The sequence below is a fragment of the Fulmarus glacialis genome, unplaced genomic scaffold (genome assembly GCF_000690835.1).
Source record: "Fulmarus glacialis isolate BGI_N327 unplaced genomic scaffold, ASM69083v1 scaffold27127, whole genome shotgun sequence".
In the NCBI taxonomy this organism is placed as follows: domain Eukaryota; kingdom Metazoa; phylum Chordata; class Aves; order Procellariiformes; family Procellariidae; genus Fulmarus; species Fulmarus glacialis.
Window position 1 is genome coordinate 17,547 of NW_009225513.1, and position 18,933 is coordinate 36,479.

Here is an 18,933-nt window from a genome sequence, read left to right on the forward strand (position 1 = left end):
AAGGAATTTTTTCGGTATATATTTTCATATATGTAATTATCTGTTATAGGAGAGGTAATTTCTCTTATGTACTGCTAGAACTAAGGCAGAACACAATACTTGATCATTTTGCCAAATACCTACAAACCAGAGAACAAACATGATTAAACATCCATAAGATGCAAGTCTGTTCCCATGAAAATCATGCAAGTATTTCCAAAACGTTTGAGTCTCACTTTCTGTCAGAAAATCGCACATTGATGGAGTTTCCAGGAGTCAAAAGTCCATGGGTTTTGGCATGAACTGGTTCGGTTTTGGGAGAAATTTTGATCTCAAAATTCTGAAGCAACTGTGAATATAAACAGGACAAGTATTAGAAAAGCTGCAAAATTACAGATGAAGATTAGACTTCGGAAAAGAGAACATAACAGACTGTCACAAACAAAACTTCTGTTGTGAATTCTGTGGAGTCTAAGTGCTATGATTCCCACACAGGAAAGAAAAAATAGTTGTTACAAGGTGAAGATTATAGCTAAAAATCTTCCTCCTCTGATTGAGGGAGGACCGAGCCAGTCCTTTCTGAAGAATTTCCACACAACTAGATTAAACGCTCTGAGCTATCAAAGAAACTAAGGTCTCTTTCAAACCTCATGAGCTTCCTCTCTCTGTGTTTTTGATTTCAATTCCTTTAATATAAATCAATACGTGCAATTATAAAACAAAGCAATAAGAAAGTCCCAATCCCATCGCACACATTTCTCTTCCTGGGCAGAAGGAAACAAAACAACCATGAGACAGCAACTGTCCAGTGCACCGAATGAAACAACCATAATTCAAGGAGTCAGATATTAGAACCTCTCCTGAACAGAACCACTATAATTCAATCACACAGGTTCTCTATACATGAAACCTCTATTTCCATACACTTAATGAAACTGAGAGAATCAGTTGCAAACATAAATCACAGCAATCGTGGGTTAAAACAAACTTCAAGAGATTTATTTCACCCATTTTGAAGCTGAACAGAGAAGACCTCAGCTATCTATTTTTAAACTTTCAAGAAGGAAATACCACATCCTCAACTTTTCCTAATATTAAATCTCAAACACTTTTTCCTATAAACTAAGCATTCTTCTCTTATCCTTCTCCTAGTAAGCATGATGAACAATGCATTATTTTCCTATACATAACCACCTTTTCAGTGTTAGATGTTTGATCAAATTTTCATCTCATTCTTCTGTTTTTCAAACCTCTCATTCTTGTTATTCTTTCTGTCTTCTGAATTTCCTCCAATTTGACTATATTATCCTTAAAATGCAGTGCACAAGGTCGGTTGCATATCATTGTCTAGCTGAGGATTTGTCACTGTTTGGTAAGACTGAGTAATTTAGCTCCTCTTTCTGACATACAACATGCTGGTTAATACTGTTAATATACCCAAGAATTATACTGCCTTGTCAGAATTAGCATCATTAATGTTGACCGATTTTTTACTATATCCCTCCAGTCTGTTTCTACGGTATTAATTACCCAGCCAGCTGGTCAGTGATTTCTATTTACGCATTTGATTTCTTCTCAAGAGCAGTAACTTGCAACTGTCCTTAGTGAACAATTTTTGTGTTGATTCTGGAACATTTTTCCATTTTTTTCGTAATTCTATATTCACATCCTCTGATTTTAACTTAATCCATGTCAGCTTGGTATCCTATGCAAACTCTAAAAGTATTCTCTAATCCATCATTTACATTGTTAATGAAAATACCAACCTAAATCAAACACAGGACAGACTCTTACAGAATTTTAATCAAACGCTTTCGCAGTTCAGTTGCAAATCAGCAGATATTTGACAGCTACTGCCTCCAGCTATCTCTTTTTTTCCAACCAGTTGTGCATGCATTTTATAGGTACTTCCATTTGGAACAAATTTTATTAATTTAATTGTGAGAACAATGTATAGGACTGTATGTATATGTGAAAATACTTTCTGAAGTCAGAATACATGATTTATTTTATATCCACCACATTAGGTAAGTGATCATGTCAAAGAAAGGAACTAGACTGGTCTGAAACAATTTCGCTTTGATCTGCTCCATGCTTCATGTGTTTCTATTTTTAAATCACTTAAATATAATCTCGATACTTATAAATAGGTCGTATGCTATTTTGTTCTAGTTTCTTTCCAGAAAACAAAAGCAGGCTCTCTATTACTTCCTTGATCCTCCTTTTCAAAAAGATGGAAGTATGTTTGTTTTATCCAGCCCCCTGAAAGCTATGTCACTCTGAGTTCCGAAAGACAGGTGATAATTGTTCAGAGATTGCTCTAGGAGTTTACTTAAGGCAATTCTAAGGCAAATTCAATCAAGCTTTGCTTTGAATACATATAAAGGGCCTAAGTATTTTTGTAGTTAAGTAACTATAAATAGTTTCCAAATCTTTGAGTTTTGACTGCACAATCTGAACTCGGTATTTGAGTTAAAGGGTGTCTTGTAAATGACAAAAAATGTAGCAGCTGTTGGGAAAGCTTTCTTTATGATATGAAGCAATGGAAAACAATATATATCAATATGTACTAACTACTTATATAACTATAAATTATGTGTATCTAAAATGATAATAAAGTTAGAAGAAAGAACAAGAAGGGACAGAAAACCACAGAACATAGAAAAATTCTACTATTTGTCGCAACACTGTGGTCAGTACAAGGATATAAAAACTTTTTTACTTCTTTGTAAGTACTGAATTCTTTGTAATTAAAATACTGAAACTGAGCAGGCAACCATTCTAACATACATTAAGAAAGACTTTCAATTTGCTTACAAAAACCTTCTGTACTAAATCCATATATTTCCTTAACAATCTTACCTTTAGTTTTACCTCATTTGTGGTATAAAGAATTTTTCTTCTGCAATGTAGTTTAACTAGTATGCTACATTTCAAGCACAACTATTTTCCACTTTTTAAGCCTTTGCAGGATGAGTATGCTAGACAACACTCCAAAACAAAGTTTTTGTGCACTGTAAGATATCCAGAAATGGTATACATAGAAAAGAATCATACCAATATATTTTTCTTCTTGTAATGCTGTCACATAGTTCTAACCTGAATCAGTGCAAGATGAATTTCCAGCTCTGCAATTCTTTTTCCTATACAACTTCGAATGCCATAACCAAAGGGGATTGAACCAAAATTGTCTACTCTGTCCAAATTATCTTTCCTCAGCCAGCGTTCAGGTCGGAACTCATTTGCCATTGAGAAATTTTCTTCGCTGTATGATGTAGTATAATGACAGAGTGCCAGCTGCGTCTGAGGAAATAAATGATATTTATATTTAGCTAACTCCAATACACAAACAAAACAAAAAAGTATTTGTAATTACTGTAATTACTGCACTATGACGTGATAAAAATTAAGTATCTTTGAGTGATTCTAGAAGAAAAAAGGATACCTAGAAAATCAGATCCCTTTCTCAACTGGTCAAATGAAATAATCTTCAAATTGTTTTAAATGTTGCTGGATATATGAGAGAAGATGCAGTAGGGAAGGAGATGAGAACAAAAGTCACAAGTATTGGGAATTGTCTCAAAAAGATAGTATGAGAGAAAGGGATAAGAGATGTACAAGACAATGGAAAAGGAAAAAATGGAGGATGCGAAGTTAAAAAAAAAACCCACCTCAGAAAAAAAAACAGTGATAATTGATTTGGTGATGTTTCCAAATAAATTGGGGGGGTAGGGGGGGATGTGTGTGGAATAATATTTAAATAAGTATATTAAGAATTAAGAATCCTGACTGTTTTAAAGGTACGTTGCTCTAACACAGAAGTGCTGTCATTTAAAATAGAGCCATACAGTTCTACCATGATCTCTGTGTAATCTTTGAGTAGTATGAAGGAAAGATTCATATTTTAAAAAGGAAATGAAAGTCTTTCTACAAAAGGGAATTAATAGGCAAAGAATTAGAAAGCTGCAAGAATAATGAATGTTTTTTAATCAAATTGTAACATTGCACAGAGATGTTATCAATAGACTCCACCCTCAAGAATATTAAGAACAAGTCATGATGGTAAATTTGATTAGCAGGTTATGACCCAAATCTAAAAAACCAACAGCAACAAATCAATTATAAAATCCGTATTTGTCATATAAATGGGTATTATTGAAATACTTTCCTCTTAATGCTCTAGCTTGGTGAAATCTTTTGAAATCAATGAAGTGTATATATGTTGTAACAAATCACATTTCATACACAAAAATTAAACTGTGTTCTCTGCAGAGGGCTGCAATAGAACCTACCCCTTTAGGTATCAAGTATCCTCCAATGATCAAGTCTTTTTGGGTCACTCTTCCATTTCCTGGCAATACTGGATATAACCTAGAGACAAATATTTATGAGAAGTTCAACAGTAATAACTAATACAACTTAAAAAGTTTAGATTCCAATTTGCATTCATAAATATGCAATATGAATGCAATATGCATTCACAGCAAAAAGGTTTTTCAAAACACCTTGGAGATTCAAAGACCTTGAATCATCTGTGAGAATATGATTAATGCCTGAGAAAAGTTATTTACTAGTAACTGGAGGTTGAGCTGTTTGGTCTATATATTTATTTGCTTTACACATGTACAAACATGCAACCAGTTGGTCAAGCTGGAAATGTTTTAGCACTACGGGGAGCTGAAAAAGCCCTGTTGATGCCTTCTCTAAAATTCTCTTACTCCCCTCACCTCACTATGAACATTTGTTATAAACATATAAAAAAAGCATGTCACATGCCTTCAATTTAAGTCAAGAAGCTTAAAATGATTGTAGTGGTACTGCAAAGTACCACTTTGCAGTAGTGTGTGTGGGAGGAAGTTGTTGCAGTCCATCATACAGACTAATACATAAAAGGCAAAAATCAAGCTTTCAATTACCTACCTTAACGGACATGTCCTACATATGTGATATTAAATCTACCATACTTAAAAACATTACACATTATGTAAATGGTCATATTTCATTCCTTGGGCATCCTTGGACACAATACTGCTACAATAAATAAAAGCAGAAGCAGCAAATAGTAGTAACAACAACTAAATACAAACGTTAGCATGGACTCAAAATCCATTAAAATTAGACGGAATTAAATTTTTTAATTAATGATTGCAGTTGTCTGCTACTTACCTCAAGGTTTCTTTCAGCACAGCTCTAATCAAAGGCAATTTTGGGACATCATGAGCAGCAGGAACTTGATCTTTCCCCAGCTTATTGACTATCTCCTCATAAACACGTTGTTGAACTTCAGGGTGCTTTGCCAACAAGTATGTTGCCCAGGACAAAGTAAAAGAAGTCTGAGGAAGAAACCACAAACATCACGATCAAGTCCAACAAGATTAGATTAAAAATAATTTCAAGCCAAGAAAAATGATCAGTTTTCAACTATGTGTTTTATACGTTTAAAATTATAAAACAGACTGGCAATGATTCACATCTGGACTCAATGGGATGTTATCAGACTTCACCATCCCCTCCTTCATCCCTTTTCCATCTAAAAATCCCCCACATATCAAAACAACCTATGCTGATTTTTTCCCAGTGAAATATTAAAAAGCAACAGAAAAACCAAATGCAAACAAAACTACATAACAATACTGAAACATAAAGACTCTAAACAGCAATGGAATAAGTTAACTGTTAGTTTTCAATATGTGTTTCACCTTTCTTCCCAACAAAAACATTTCGCAGGATACAAGATAAGAGAATACTACTCAGAACATTACCAACCCCTTTTAAGCATATGGTTGTCTCTTCATAGCATCCACACAACAAAATTAATATTATCACTGCTAAGATTACACTTTATCCTTTGGTAAGGAATGCTACACTACAATTGACACTTTCTACCTCTTGAAAATTCCCACTTGACTGAAATTCAGCATCCTATTGAAAGCTCTTTCTTAAGGAAGCTAAAAGAGGAGCTTATATATGTAAAGTGGCCCCAAAATGTTAAAATATACCCCCCCCTCCAATTAATGATTCTAATAATCATCAAGGCTCCAGAAAAGAGGTACTGTGTGAAAAATCATTTAAAAATATTTTGTCTGAAGGAAGAAACAGAACACAAGGCAGAAGACAGTTCAACTCTGAGCACAAGATGATTTAAAGGAACCCATCATCTGATCCTCTTTCACCTCAGCTGGAAAAATTGCACTTCAATGCACATTTGTGGTTTAGGGCACACTCTGAGAGCATGAACTCATTCCATCTGTACTAACATGGAACTAAGTAGAGTATTTCAAGTCTTTATTTGTGATCCAATATTTACCATTCATTTAACGATGAGTCACTGTGTTTAACCCCTACATGGATTTCAGGGACTGTTCCATTCAAATACTAGACAGACTCAGGACATTTTGCTTCTACTATCAGCTGCACCCAAGACATTAAGGTTAAGCAAACGGCCTTACTTGAGCCCGTTTCCCTCACAACCATCACTGAAGACAGAAAGTTTACCATGAAAAATGTATTTTCAGTGTCCCTGAGTAAGTATGGCAGAGAAAGTGACAATGTTATTATTCTGTTCCTTAACTGTGTTGTTCTTAGTATCTTACAGCATTTAAGAGCGAAAAATTGTAACCTCTACCCTAATTTTCTTGAATTATTTTTAAACATTTTTTTTTTCAACTTGTATAACGAAGACAGACAACCAGTTTCACTTTATAGGGAGGAAACAGTTTTATTTTCAGCTTCTCACTCATTGGCACAACAAAGCTTAAGGTTATAAACAATGTATGGGTAAAAACCCCAACTTCTGGAAATGTGTTATTTTGGGCTTACATTTAAGATCAATTTAGAATGCAAATCTGTCATGACGATGACCTTTTATGCCTTGTCTTCAAACTGGGGTATAATGCTAGAAGCATCATTCTCAGAACCTTTCTTTTTTTCTTCTTGGGATATTGAGTGGCTGTCCCTTGCTAAAATGCAACCCTGCCCTATTCCCCTCAGAGGAGCTGGCAATTGTGCCAGCTGCATACAGAACTTCTCTGATATAAGCACTGTTTCTTCCCAGGTTCCCAGATCCTTCATAACCTCTTAAAAATTAGCACTGTTCCAGGGACAGCCAAAAAGCTTTATAGCCAAAAACTGCCTTACAATTTTGTTGAAAGCTTTTATAATCCTCTAAACTTCTTTCATTTTCTATGATAAAATGAGATCTGAAGTGACAGCAGCAGGGGAAAAAAGGTTCCCTCAATTTCTGTCTTGTACTTAGAAATGAGGAAATCAGAAGTACCGTCCTCTCACAAAATGATTGTTGCCAGCTGAGAAAGCTGAGTTAAATGGAAAGAGAAACTCTTGTTGGCATGAACTTGAACACTGTCCTTTTAGTTTAATGAAAACTCTCTCACACACTAAAAATGGAAAATTAAGGGTTTGAAAGATTAGAAAATGAATGGGATGAATAACTGTGCTTTACTTAAGAACCAAACATCAAAAAGCTCTCCAAACTCATAAGCCCTTGGGATATTTAACCAACGGAATAATCTTCAGCACATAAATAAGCTTTACATATGCTCCTTATTTTAGAATTCAAAAGCATTACTGTTGGGGTTTTGTTTGTTTTCTTTAGAAACTTACAAACTTTCTTAAATCAAAAAAATCTGAATTCAATTATCCAGAGAGTATTTTTTACTTTAAGGCTACTTTACTTTTTTACTTGTTTTAATCTTTTCTACTGTAAGACTATTAAACACAGTCCTACATAGCACTTTCTTTATCAAATTCATATAGATTTCTTTTAAAAAATTGCTCATTTACAATCATTTACAATAATAGTGTTCATTGATATTCTAAATAACTCCATGTACATTGTATATACAATACAATAACTCATTTTTAGCTTTTCTTATTCTTCTGATTGTCATGCTGCAGTCAATACTAAGCTACACTGATTTCACATGATAGGAATGAAAGGAGGGTAAGATATATACATGACCTTAATGTGACCATGTTTCTTCAAATGCTCTAGATGACATATCAGAAGAATAAGGAAAGATGATCACCTAAAATGCTTCACTAGGTGTTAACATACCTCGTACGTTAACCTCATTAATGCTGAGCCCCATCACCACAGCTCTTTGCCGCGCTGACTGTATGTTGCCAGCACAAGCATGGGTGGCAAACTCATGCCTTACCTACATTAGTGCAGGCCTAACACCCCCCTCCTAATGGACTTCAGCACAAACCAGGTATCTGATCCATAATGTGTGTCCCAGTTGATTTAATTAGCCACATGTAAAAATCCTTTACCAAATTCTACATATGAGTTTATTGATTAATTTTTTCACACTAACTTTCAGCAGCCTTTTCTATGGTGGTCTACGTAAAGAAGCACAAATACCAACCTGATATTCAAATTAGGAAAAGAAAATGTGTGAAATTCAAGACGAATGTAAAGACAATTGCTATTTTATCCATTTAATAAACTGTGGAACTGACTCCCAAATGATGGGTTCCTGTAAACCACAGCTAGAATAGAACAACACTGACTTCATTCTAGTAGAGAGATTACACAATGCTGTAAGTATTTTCTATCATTTTAAAGATGTAATGACTTAAATGTACCAGAAATTATGTCCTTATAAACAACATAACCCCCACTGAAGATAGCTGTGAATGGTACTAGTTTACAAAAACAATTGTGCACAAGAAAAACGGTAACAAGCTTACTGTGTCCACTCCTGCCAGAAGCATTTCAGTCATATTGGCATAGATCTCTTCCAAAGTAAGTTCCTTACTCACTAGGAGGTATGTAAGTAGCCCACCATTTACTACTTCTCCTTGGTCCAGCTGAGACTGAATAGCCTTCAATTTGTTGTCAACATGGATTTGACCTTTGGGATTAAAAAAAATTGTTAAGCCTCCATTTTTATTTTTCTGCTGGTTCCATTCAGTAATGACATTTCCCCCTTATACTACACTACATAGCTATAAAAAGACAAAGTATTTGAATCTATTTTCTCAGGGAAAAGAGAATAGAGTGGTGGTGGAAGTCCTTGGGTACAGACAGAGCTGACAGGAACCTTGGTAGCTCACAGCATGAGAATGCTGAGCTTGAGGAAAGGACACAAGAGACTATAGTTTCTGACTGGGAGCGAAGGAAGCTCAAAGTCAAGCTTTTACGCCCACCTGGCTTGTTTTCTGATGACTCTGCAAGAAGTGGTGAACTCTGCAGAGCATGCTGCAAGACAGCACACAGCGGCTGCTACAAGATATTAGCAGCAACCCGAAGGTCAAAGCCACGGAACGGAAATCACACTGAAGACAAAGATGAGGAGCATCAAGTAGTAACAAAAATTGAAAAACTTCAGTGACATTTTGAGCAATTTCATCCACAGACCCATTTATACTTTAGTGACTACAAATAGCATCTTCAGTGAAACAAGGGCTTTAAAAAGAGGAAAACTACTCAGAAAGTTAATGCCTTGCAGAATGAGCTTACAAAAAAAAAAGAACTAGAATCAACATGTTCTTTTATGAATCCTACACAAACACACACATCACATACAGTGATTATCACCATTTAATTCCTTTTTCACAAAGGAATTAAACAAAGAAACAGCATAACAAGTTTCAAACGGAACAAATTCCTCAAGAACAGTTTTTCAGCTGCTGTTAGGATAAAGCTGAAGTCTGCTGTTTTTAACTCACAAAAGGGAACAAGAGTGCTTTATCATGGGAAATAATTTAAAAGTGGCAGTGTAAAAAAGTATGTTTCATAGAAAACACACCTGTATCAGCATTAAATGGATTCCCTAATGCCTACTGTACGTAGGCAACTGTAGACCAATACATATTAAAAATTAAGCATATTAGGCATATTAAAAGTTAAGAAACTAAAGAATCTACTCTCAAGAAGATGTACACAGACCTACCTAGACAAATAGTGCTAATAAAATAAATTTAAAAATGCATGCAACTTTAGAGAAGGAAAAAGGTTTCAAGGTTTTTTAAACACTCCAGAATATTAAAAAAATATATTGCAAAGACAACTCCTTCTTACTTACATGAAAGCTGATTGATAAAGTAGCCTGGAATGCTTTATTCACAAAAAAAACCATATTATAGTACAGCAGTGTACTTCTATGCTTGTATGTGTATATGTAAACTTCACAAAGAGTTTAATTGATTGCTAGAGTCTCATTTTTTAACTTGCTGTTCAGTTTTAGTGGTGATTATTTGTCAGAGTGCCTGACTGAAAGCTTGCTGAAGTCAACAAAACCACCTTCATTAAAATTTGAGTGGCTTAAGATAAAGCCTTGGCAAAGAACTTGGACCTGGAGTGAGGACTGCACGGTGAAACAGGTGAAGATAAATAAAGGAACAGCAGTATAAAATAGGGGAATATTTAAAGTGTATTGGTAAAATTCTTTTTCAGTAGAGTGATTTTTAGAATGGTTCCCTTGGCCAATCTGAGTTTAATGCGAAACTTAACTTCTACCACAATGTCTTCTTACAATTTTAGAAGAGAAATGCAGCAAGTCCTGTTCAAACACACACAGAACCTGCAGAAATACAGCTGAACTTTTCTACTACTAAGTCTTACTAAATTTGAAGAGTCCATCCCAAGATCTGCAGAACTCTCTCCAGGGTTTTGGAATAAGTGGACGAAGCCATCTGGGAATAGCACCTGCATACATAGTGGTCTTAAACATACTAAACATCAACTCCAGAGCCTCAATATATTCAACAGTCTGCTGTGGGACGTTGTTTTCCAGGCAGCCCAACCGGCATTCATACAGAATAGTTGCCACACCTGCACATATGAAACCAAAGAATTTGCTATACACATGCATGTATACATATTAATAATTTAAGGAATTATAATGCTAACATAATGGAACTACCTTCCAAAAATGTTTAGTTATTATTACTGCAGCTGGGAGCAGATAAAATAGAAATTTAAAACACAGTAAAAAATCCCAGCTAAACATTGTAGCGAGACAGTGGCTACTATGTCAGTAATGCTCAGCATGAGAAGACAGCCAGGAATTCCAGCAGAAGTAGAGTAGCCCTCCAGCATGTTTGCCGTGTTTTGCATTGCACCACAAATCCTGAGCGTGCCATGTTGGCCCCTGAACACGCAGAGACATACAAGTCCAAAGACATTTCTGATAACTGGTGATAACGCCCGAGTTTCTAGCAGCAGCTATGCCTTTCTTCAACATAAGCTGGTAGTAAATGATTAATGAGTATGCATAAATGGATAAAGAGCTTGTACTCTAGACAGTGATTTCACTGCACACAATATACTCCATGTAGCCCTGAAAAACAGCAAGTGTGTGACACTGTTGCAAGTGACAATATTGACTTGTCTCTTGTTCCTGACTTGCTGTAATTTCCTCAGATGTTTTGTCTGCAGTATTGCAGTGATCCCTACTAGAAATACCATCACCCCCCCGAAGAACTTTATATATATTTTTATTAAATTCTTCTTCTTCTTCTCAACTCTGGACTATTTCTTCCATTTATCAAGTTAATGCTTACTCATCCATTAGTGGTCCTGCAATCTCTCAGCTCAGTTTTTATAAACATATCCAAGTTATTAAATATTAGACAGAACTCAGCCAGAAACTGCCCTACTGGAGTTAGCCAAAATGTTCTCTCAGTTTGACAGCAAACCATTTTTAATTACTTTCTGAACCCAGGTTTCTAGCAATTTTTCCTCCCAACTTGCAACATCTAGATCATATTACCCAGTTACTTTATGAAAATATCACATGGTACAGTACAAAAAGCATTATCAAAATAATCTTATTTCATGATTTTTTCTAAAATCCAGTACAGCAATTAGGTAATTTTAAAAGCCATTTAGATAATTTCTCAGAGCCATTTGCACCAAATCAAATGGTTTTAAATTAATTATTTAACAGTTTTTCCACATCTTTCCAGAAAATATTAGAATAACTGTTAACTAGATAATTAAAGTAACTGGTCTATTAACACTCTAGTCTCTTTTTTCTCTGTTTCTCCTATTAAAAACAGGTACAATAACTATGATGGTTAACCTTGATCTTGCCCTCCATCAAACTCTCCATGAATGCTCAAGTGTATATATATACTTCTTTTTTTTAAGAAACTTTTCTTTTTCCCTATTCTTTGCTTCATATTTCTTCTTTACTGATAAAAATAATTTTAAAATCTGGCTATTTTCAACTCAGTCTTCCTTCCCTAACTTTCCTCCCTGGGGAGATGTTTATTTCTCTTGTGCCTCTTTGAGCAACCGCTAGTTCTTATGCATTCTTTTGCTCTTTACATGCTCTTTTCAAAAAAATCTTACACATTGGTTCCCTGAACAGTTGACAGGGTTAACTAAACTGCAATTCATATAGGAAATAAGTGCGTGCCAGGCACAAGTTATAAATGAAAAGCTAAAAGAATGTGAAGAATTTAAACTAACCCATCGGTTAAAGTGAATCTGTAAGCTCAGAGTTTAAAATCCCATAAAATTGGTAACTCTTAGCTGAATGCCATTTCTAGACATTATTAATGTAGAACAGACTTAGGTTAGTTTACCAAACAGCCAGCCAGCCATTTGATACAGCATCTCCACAGGTAAGCAATTTGGAAGTTCTTGCAAATCTCAAATTATTCAGCTGCCTGTCAGCAAAGTACCAGTGTTTATAAAGGCACTACATTTAACAAGATCAGGTTGTATGCAGTCAGTTAAAGGAATGTATGAAATATGGATCACCATTACATTCTATAAGAACACAGGAAATGCTGTACTAGCTCAGGCTGGAGTTCCATTTAGCATTCCCTCATTAATGGTAGCCAGTGGCAGATGATTTTAAGGCAAGCATAGCAATCCCACAGTTGGCATGTGTAGGCAGGGGAAAGCAGTATCTTCTCCCTCATTAAGCTATGATCAGAATTTAGATACATCACACAGTGATTCCCCACCTAGAATTCGGCCAGTATGTTGTTAAATTAACATGTCTTAGATGTCACATTGTTAAAAGGTCAACACCCGTATTCTTGAGAAATTAATACGAAATACGGAGTACTGAAACTGCTCAGGGCCTTGATTGTACATTTTGCCTATATACCAACATTTCCACAGGAATTGTGCCTTAATACAAGGTAGCATCCCTTTGGACTCTACAAAGGAATTCTGCTGATACCTGCTGCACTAAGTAGGAAGACACGTAAATGCAGAATATCAAGCTTCCCTTTTCAGATTAATCACAACGGGGCATTAGTCATTTGACAAAAATGCCTAACCATAAGCTTTACATTCATTTTCTTTACAGACGTTATGCAGCCTGGGCTTACCTTCCATTGAATACTTGAAGAAAAGGTTGTTAACATTGGTCACTGTTTCCCCATCGTCCTCTTGACTTCTGAGAGTGTGGATTCTTTTAATTAAGTCTGTGATAACTTCATTGACTCCTTCAGAGTAAACAGCCACATCTTTGGGTTTCAGAATTTTTTGCCTCAGTACACTTCTCATTTTTAGCCATTGTTCCCCCTCCCTAGAAGAAATTATTAATAATGTCTAAACACAAGTCTCCTTAACAATCATTAGCTGGATAAGAGCTCCGCAATGAAACTGTTTATGATTTTTCATCTCAAATGAAAGCAAGTGGTGAAATGAAAATGATGATAATGCGTATCTGGTATTATGCTCTTACATTTTTATTCTGTATTTATTGCACATCCTCATTAAATTTCAGTGTTGCAACATGGATGTACATCTGTAAGTCAATCTTTGGTCTGAGTGACAGAACTTGTCCAATCAGTGTTCTGAATTTGACAAGTGTCTCTATATTAGTATTTTAGTAGTAGCTAGCACAGGAAATTTGCAGAATTTTCTTATTAAAATTACTTTAAATAAGTATTTGAACGGATAGTCTGCAAAATTGCTTTTACGTAGAATTGGTGCTTAATTACCAAAGATATCACATCCAGATCTGACAAATCTAGTACCGTAAGTGCCATCACTGATACATCACTTTCAGTTACCCTAATTATAAACCTACAAAGTAATAAATAGCAGACCTAGGTACAGAGAAAATTCACAGCTAGATTCTCCTTTAGCAGAGCTATGTATTGAAATCTTTCTGCTGACGACTAAAAATCTGAATTGTAGCATCTGCATGCTTCATATGAGTACAGTATTTAGGAGCAGTGGTTCCAGGGATATCTTTCAATTCCTTATGAAGACAGTCAATTGTCTTTTATGCATTTATTTTAAATTGCTATTTAAGTATTTCCCATTAAATTCTTTCACCTGGAGCAATGCTGCTGCAAGGTACAGAAACTTATTGGCCAGGAAAAGAATTTAATCTCTTTAACAGACATTTTCTGACTATCTCTTGATTTGAGATCTCATTTCACAAAATATCAAGGAACTCTCAGTTTGACTCTGAACTGCAGCTTAAGATTTGAGTCTGCAGTGCAATACATAATGCCTTTTGCCACCATGAAAGAAAAAGACTGTCCATGACTCAGGAAATTAGTTTCCCTCTAAATAAACACGCTATGTCAGTGGGGACTGTGAGTAGTTCCCAATGGCAATTAACCACACCCACACGCACTGCCAGCTTATGCAAGCTTTAAAGACAGATAACTCTTCTAGAATCAGCCACGTACAAAAATATCTGCATGGCGATGCACTACAGTATGAATTTACCATACGTTGACATCTCTACATAAATCTGAGGGGGCACTTTGGTGAACAATAAAGCTAAAGCCAGCCTGAGCCAACAAGTCCACACAGCACACTGCCAACTGGATGCAACAGTCTAGACCTGAAGCAATAAAACCAATTTGCACAGTACCAAAGTTAGTAAGCCCTATTCTGCAATATTGCTTCCAGGTAAGCGAGTCAGCTCAGACATCTCTAGCTGATACACATTCCTCAAGGATGTTTTTATGCAAGGTAGCTTACTCCACGTTCAAACTACACATTATTACCATCCCTTTGAAAATTTACAGCAGAACAAACAATTCACCATAAATTCCTACCCTCTTTCCCCCACTAGATGTACAAATTTCCCCACACAGAAAAGCCTGGATTCCCAGATGTCCTGTACAGTCCTTCAGAAAATCACTAAACTTTTACAAGGAAACTTAGAAAGTGAAGGAGTAACAACACTTACGCAGAAATAAGTCCTGTGGCTCTCCCTCGCAAGTCTCTGTATTCCTGCCAGGATTCCATGTTAGCTCTTTGTGGTGCTCTACCTTCTGCCCGGAGGACTTGAGCAACCATATCTCGATCTGCAATGGATACAACAAACTGGGGACCAAAGTGAGACTTGAAGATCTTTCCATATTCCTGAGTGTGTTTTTGCTACAGTATCACCAACAAAGAGAAACAGAAGTAAAGTATTACTAATGAAAAATAACACAAAAGGAAACTGACAATTTGTCATACAGTGAATCAATCTATCACATCTACAACTTGATCCCCAGCTTTCCAGTCAAGGAATGGTTTGAAATGTCAGGAGAAAGCATCTAAGCATTACTGTGAAATATTCACAAGGCAAACAGAGAGGTCACACCGTTCAGGACCTCTGACTGAAAAGACCCAAAGCTCTAAGGCACAAAGCACGAGTGAAACCAAATACTGAGAAGATGAAAGGACTTGGGGCACTTAAAAACACATCTCTTCAGATCAAACAGGTTGGAAAGAATGTCTGAAAAAATGAAAAACATAGAGGTAAAGAGGGTGAAATTAACAGTATAATACAAAGATATAATAATTTACTTTTAATGTCTTTTATAAATACAGACTTACTCTACCATTTTATTCTTTAAAAAAAAAAATTTAACCAAGGACGATGATAACAGTGAGAAACTGCATTTTTGGACAGCTCATCAGTAGTGAACTTTAGAATGACATACATTAATTCTGCAAAAGGAAGGAAAAGGTGAGGTTTTATTCCTGCAGTGGGGTTTATTTAGTGGCTGATCCACAAGTTGTATGATTCAAGCTGGGGGCAAGCAACAGGCAATTAAGAAAGGGGATTGGAAAACATTAAATTATGTATTAAAAAAAACCCAAAAGTTTTCCAGTAAGATTGCGCTATCACTGTCCCATGAAACCTACTGATTACTTCAAACAAATTTCATTCTGACATTGTCATGAAATGAAACACCCAACTCCCAGGAATTCACTTGGAGTAGAGGTACATCGTCATTTTAGGGGAAAAAAAACCCCAAAGCTGCAAAGGAGTTGTTAAAGAGATATTATTAGGACTTCAGATTTAAGAAAGCTTTAAATTTTAAAGCCTTTATTTCAGGTTAAAGTAGCAAGACAAGTTAAACTGACCAAAGTTTAACTTTGACACGTTACCTGCATCTAATCTAAAGACATCTGCTTGCAGAGTTATGTTTATTACAGATCAAAGATGTTTGATAGAACTACACTAGTGAAAGGCTAGTGTTGACCCAAGATTAACTTACGAGAAATATTTTTTTAATCAGTCTTGGTTACAGAGATGAATTGTTTAATTGCCAACAAGAAGTTTAAGAATCATGAATCACTCTTCAGCACATGGTACCAAGTACTTATAAAAAATTTAACTCTTTTTGCCTGGTTTCCAAATAAAACAAGAGTTGTGCAACTGTGGTCTCTGCCAATCTCCTCTTAACTACGTTTGGAACACAATGGCCAACTTCAGTTAAGTTTAACAGAGAGTTAAAGGTCTCCTGCAATTATATTCTTACCATTTTCAAAAATCAGCATCTGGATTCAAATGAGACACACATATTAGTCACCCTCATGAGGGAAATGCTACAGTAGGAACTCAAGAGTTACCATTTCTGCTTGGTCTGCTGCTAACCAAACGCCACAAGCAGACCAATGTATGAACAAGCACTCCCAAAACCCAAAGTATCTCTTGCTCTGGAGATATTTTAGGGATATTGAAACTGAACTTGGAGAGAAATGAGATCATGAGTCTTTAGAGGAAAGCACGAGTTGGGAGATAAGTGCTGCAAGGAAAAGGCAGTGGGGTGAGGGGGATACAGGTCACCAGTCACTGAAAAACAGGTTCAACAAATTTTGCTATTTATGGAGCAGCTTGTTTTTTCCACTTGTGGTGAGGTTTACATGGGAGGACAAACTTCAACAGAAAATAAATCAAGTGTCAAGCCATCTGATCAAATAAATGAAATATTAGTTTTAAACCAGAAACAGACAAGGACAAGGTATTTGGACATCTCTTGCTTTCAACAGAACCATGTTCAGTTGTATCAACTTCATGTTTAAAGAAATGCCTGGAATTTCTTTTCCATATTTTCTATCACAACATAGGTTTTCTTTCCCTTGTTCCAAACCTTAGAAATACTACACTTTCATGTCTCATATAACACTCTCACACCAGACATTCTTTCACACATCATAAATTCAAACTGCCAGCATCCAAACCCTCCCCCCTCACCTTTCTTTTCTTTATACTCGCATAGCACTGATGAGACAAAAGAGTCTAACCCCATCAAATTAGAAATACTTTCCCTTTGTCATAATTGCTGTAGGCATTACTGCTTTGGCCAGGACTAACTGGAATCATGTTACTGAGAACAGAACCTCCTTTGTAAAAAAGTGCTCGGCTTCCCCACCCCTTTTGCATATAGCATACGAATATTTGTGTGCGCCGAAGGACATCGCTTAAGTAGCTGTGCTGGTTACCAAAGGGTTTCAGATTAATTCATTCCTGATGTTCACTGCATTGTTAAATTTAACAGACTGTTATTAATCCAGTTAATGCCTATTTGCATCCAGTGTGTATGCAAACAGGGCATCCATGATTTGTAAAGTGATTTTTGAGACTCTAAACAGAATAAAAACTAGTATCGTGTTACAACTCCTCCTTATCCTTCCTCCTGCTTTCCTTTTTATGAATAACGTTCATTAAAGAAGAAAATTTCCCTATCAGCTTGTGGTAGTGAAAAGCATATACTATTTATGTTGTCTATTATTCCTTTTAATATTTGAATGATTTTCACTCTTTTGACAGTGAAAGAACAGTGAAAGCTTGAATTCAATGGTAGTATTTTTTTAATGTTATGAGACTATGGTGAGTGCCTCTCAAACTCTGTGCACCACCACAGAGGTAGAGAAAAAAAAGGAATATAATGCAACAAAAAGCTTTAACAATCATAAAGTTTCCATTGTATGTGTCTTGGTTAGCAAGCAATTAAGCTGAGCAATTCATCATCAGCGACCTAGTTCGGCTGGCATCAAACACAGCATAGACTGAGGAGCCTAACACTTCTTTTTAGAAATCTCAATGGTAAATACAGCAAAGCCAGACATGTGATTTTTTTTTTTTTCAGTGTTTCCTGCTGGTGTTTTTAGGCCCTTTGTAAATCCTAACTTTCAAGTTTTGATCCTCAAACCATTTAAAGTTCTGTCCTGTTCTGTTTGGTTTCCCTTTTCCGTTTTTACTTCCCTCTCTTTCATTTTTTTTTTTACTTCAGTGATTTTCAGGCAGTGAACCTCTTGGGGTTGTCTGTGAATCTCTTCCTAGCGATCTGGGAAAGGTCACTAAGAAAAGCAAAATAATAAATGCCACATTTGAGGTATTACCGAAGAGATCTGTACTGCCAGTGGAAAGCATTATGGATCCACAACTGAAGAAGGGTGAAAACCACTGCTTTACTCCCTCAAACACAAGTGCTCACGTTAGAATCACTTGGACCGCATGGGGAAGGGGCCCCAGGAGGTGCATTGTGACTTTTTAGGAATGAAACCCACATGTTTGGCCAAGCAGCCAAAAAAATGCATCTTTGGATAGAGACAGCCTTACGGTAAGACAGCTGCCCATGCCAACATCCAAGAAACGCTGCACAGAGCAAGGATATGCCTTCACCCAACTCCTGCTGCCCCGAGCACGGATAACCGCGCTTCACCCACCTTCGCCGGGTGGGACTGAGGACGGGGACACGCCGCGGCCTGTGGAC

At 36.1% G+C, this 18,933-nt stretch overlaps 1 protein-coding gene across 1 annotated transcript; it reads right to left on the minus strand.

The window, feature by feature from the left end:
- Positions 1 to 211: 211 nt before the first annotated feature.
- On the minus strand, positions 212 to 15,310 carry LOC104069301 (cytochrome P450 27C1). The gene is made up of 8 exons (XM_009582514.1): positions 15,126 to 15,310; positions 13,297 to 13,496; positions 10,568 to 10,777; positions 8,692 to 8,855; positions 5,146 to 5,312; positions 4,272 to 4,350; positions 3,079 to 3,282; positions 212 to 328 (listed from the first exon to the last, which is right to left on the minus strand). The coding sequence occupies exons 1-8, from the start codon at positions 15,233 to 15,235 to the stop codon at positions 212 to 214; spliced, it is 1,251 nt and encodes a 416-aa protein (XP_009580809.1). The 5' UTR covers positions 15,236 to 15,310.
- Positions 15,311 to 18,933: the final 3,623 nt, after the last annotated feature.

Coding starts and splice junctions, on each gene's coding strand:
- LOC104069301 (XM_009582514.1), bottom strand. CDS start 15,235: ATGGTTGCTCAAGTCCTCCGGGCAGAAGGTAGAGCACCACAAAGAGCT. Junction 8,856..10,567: donor GGATGGACTCTTCAAATTTA/GTAAGACTTAGT, acceptor TTAATCCCAAAG/GTCAAATCCATGTTGACAAC. Junction 329..3,078: donor TTCATCTTGCACTGATTCAG/GTTAGAACTATG, acceptor TTATATTCACAG/TTGCTTCAGAATTTTGAGAT.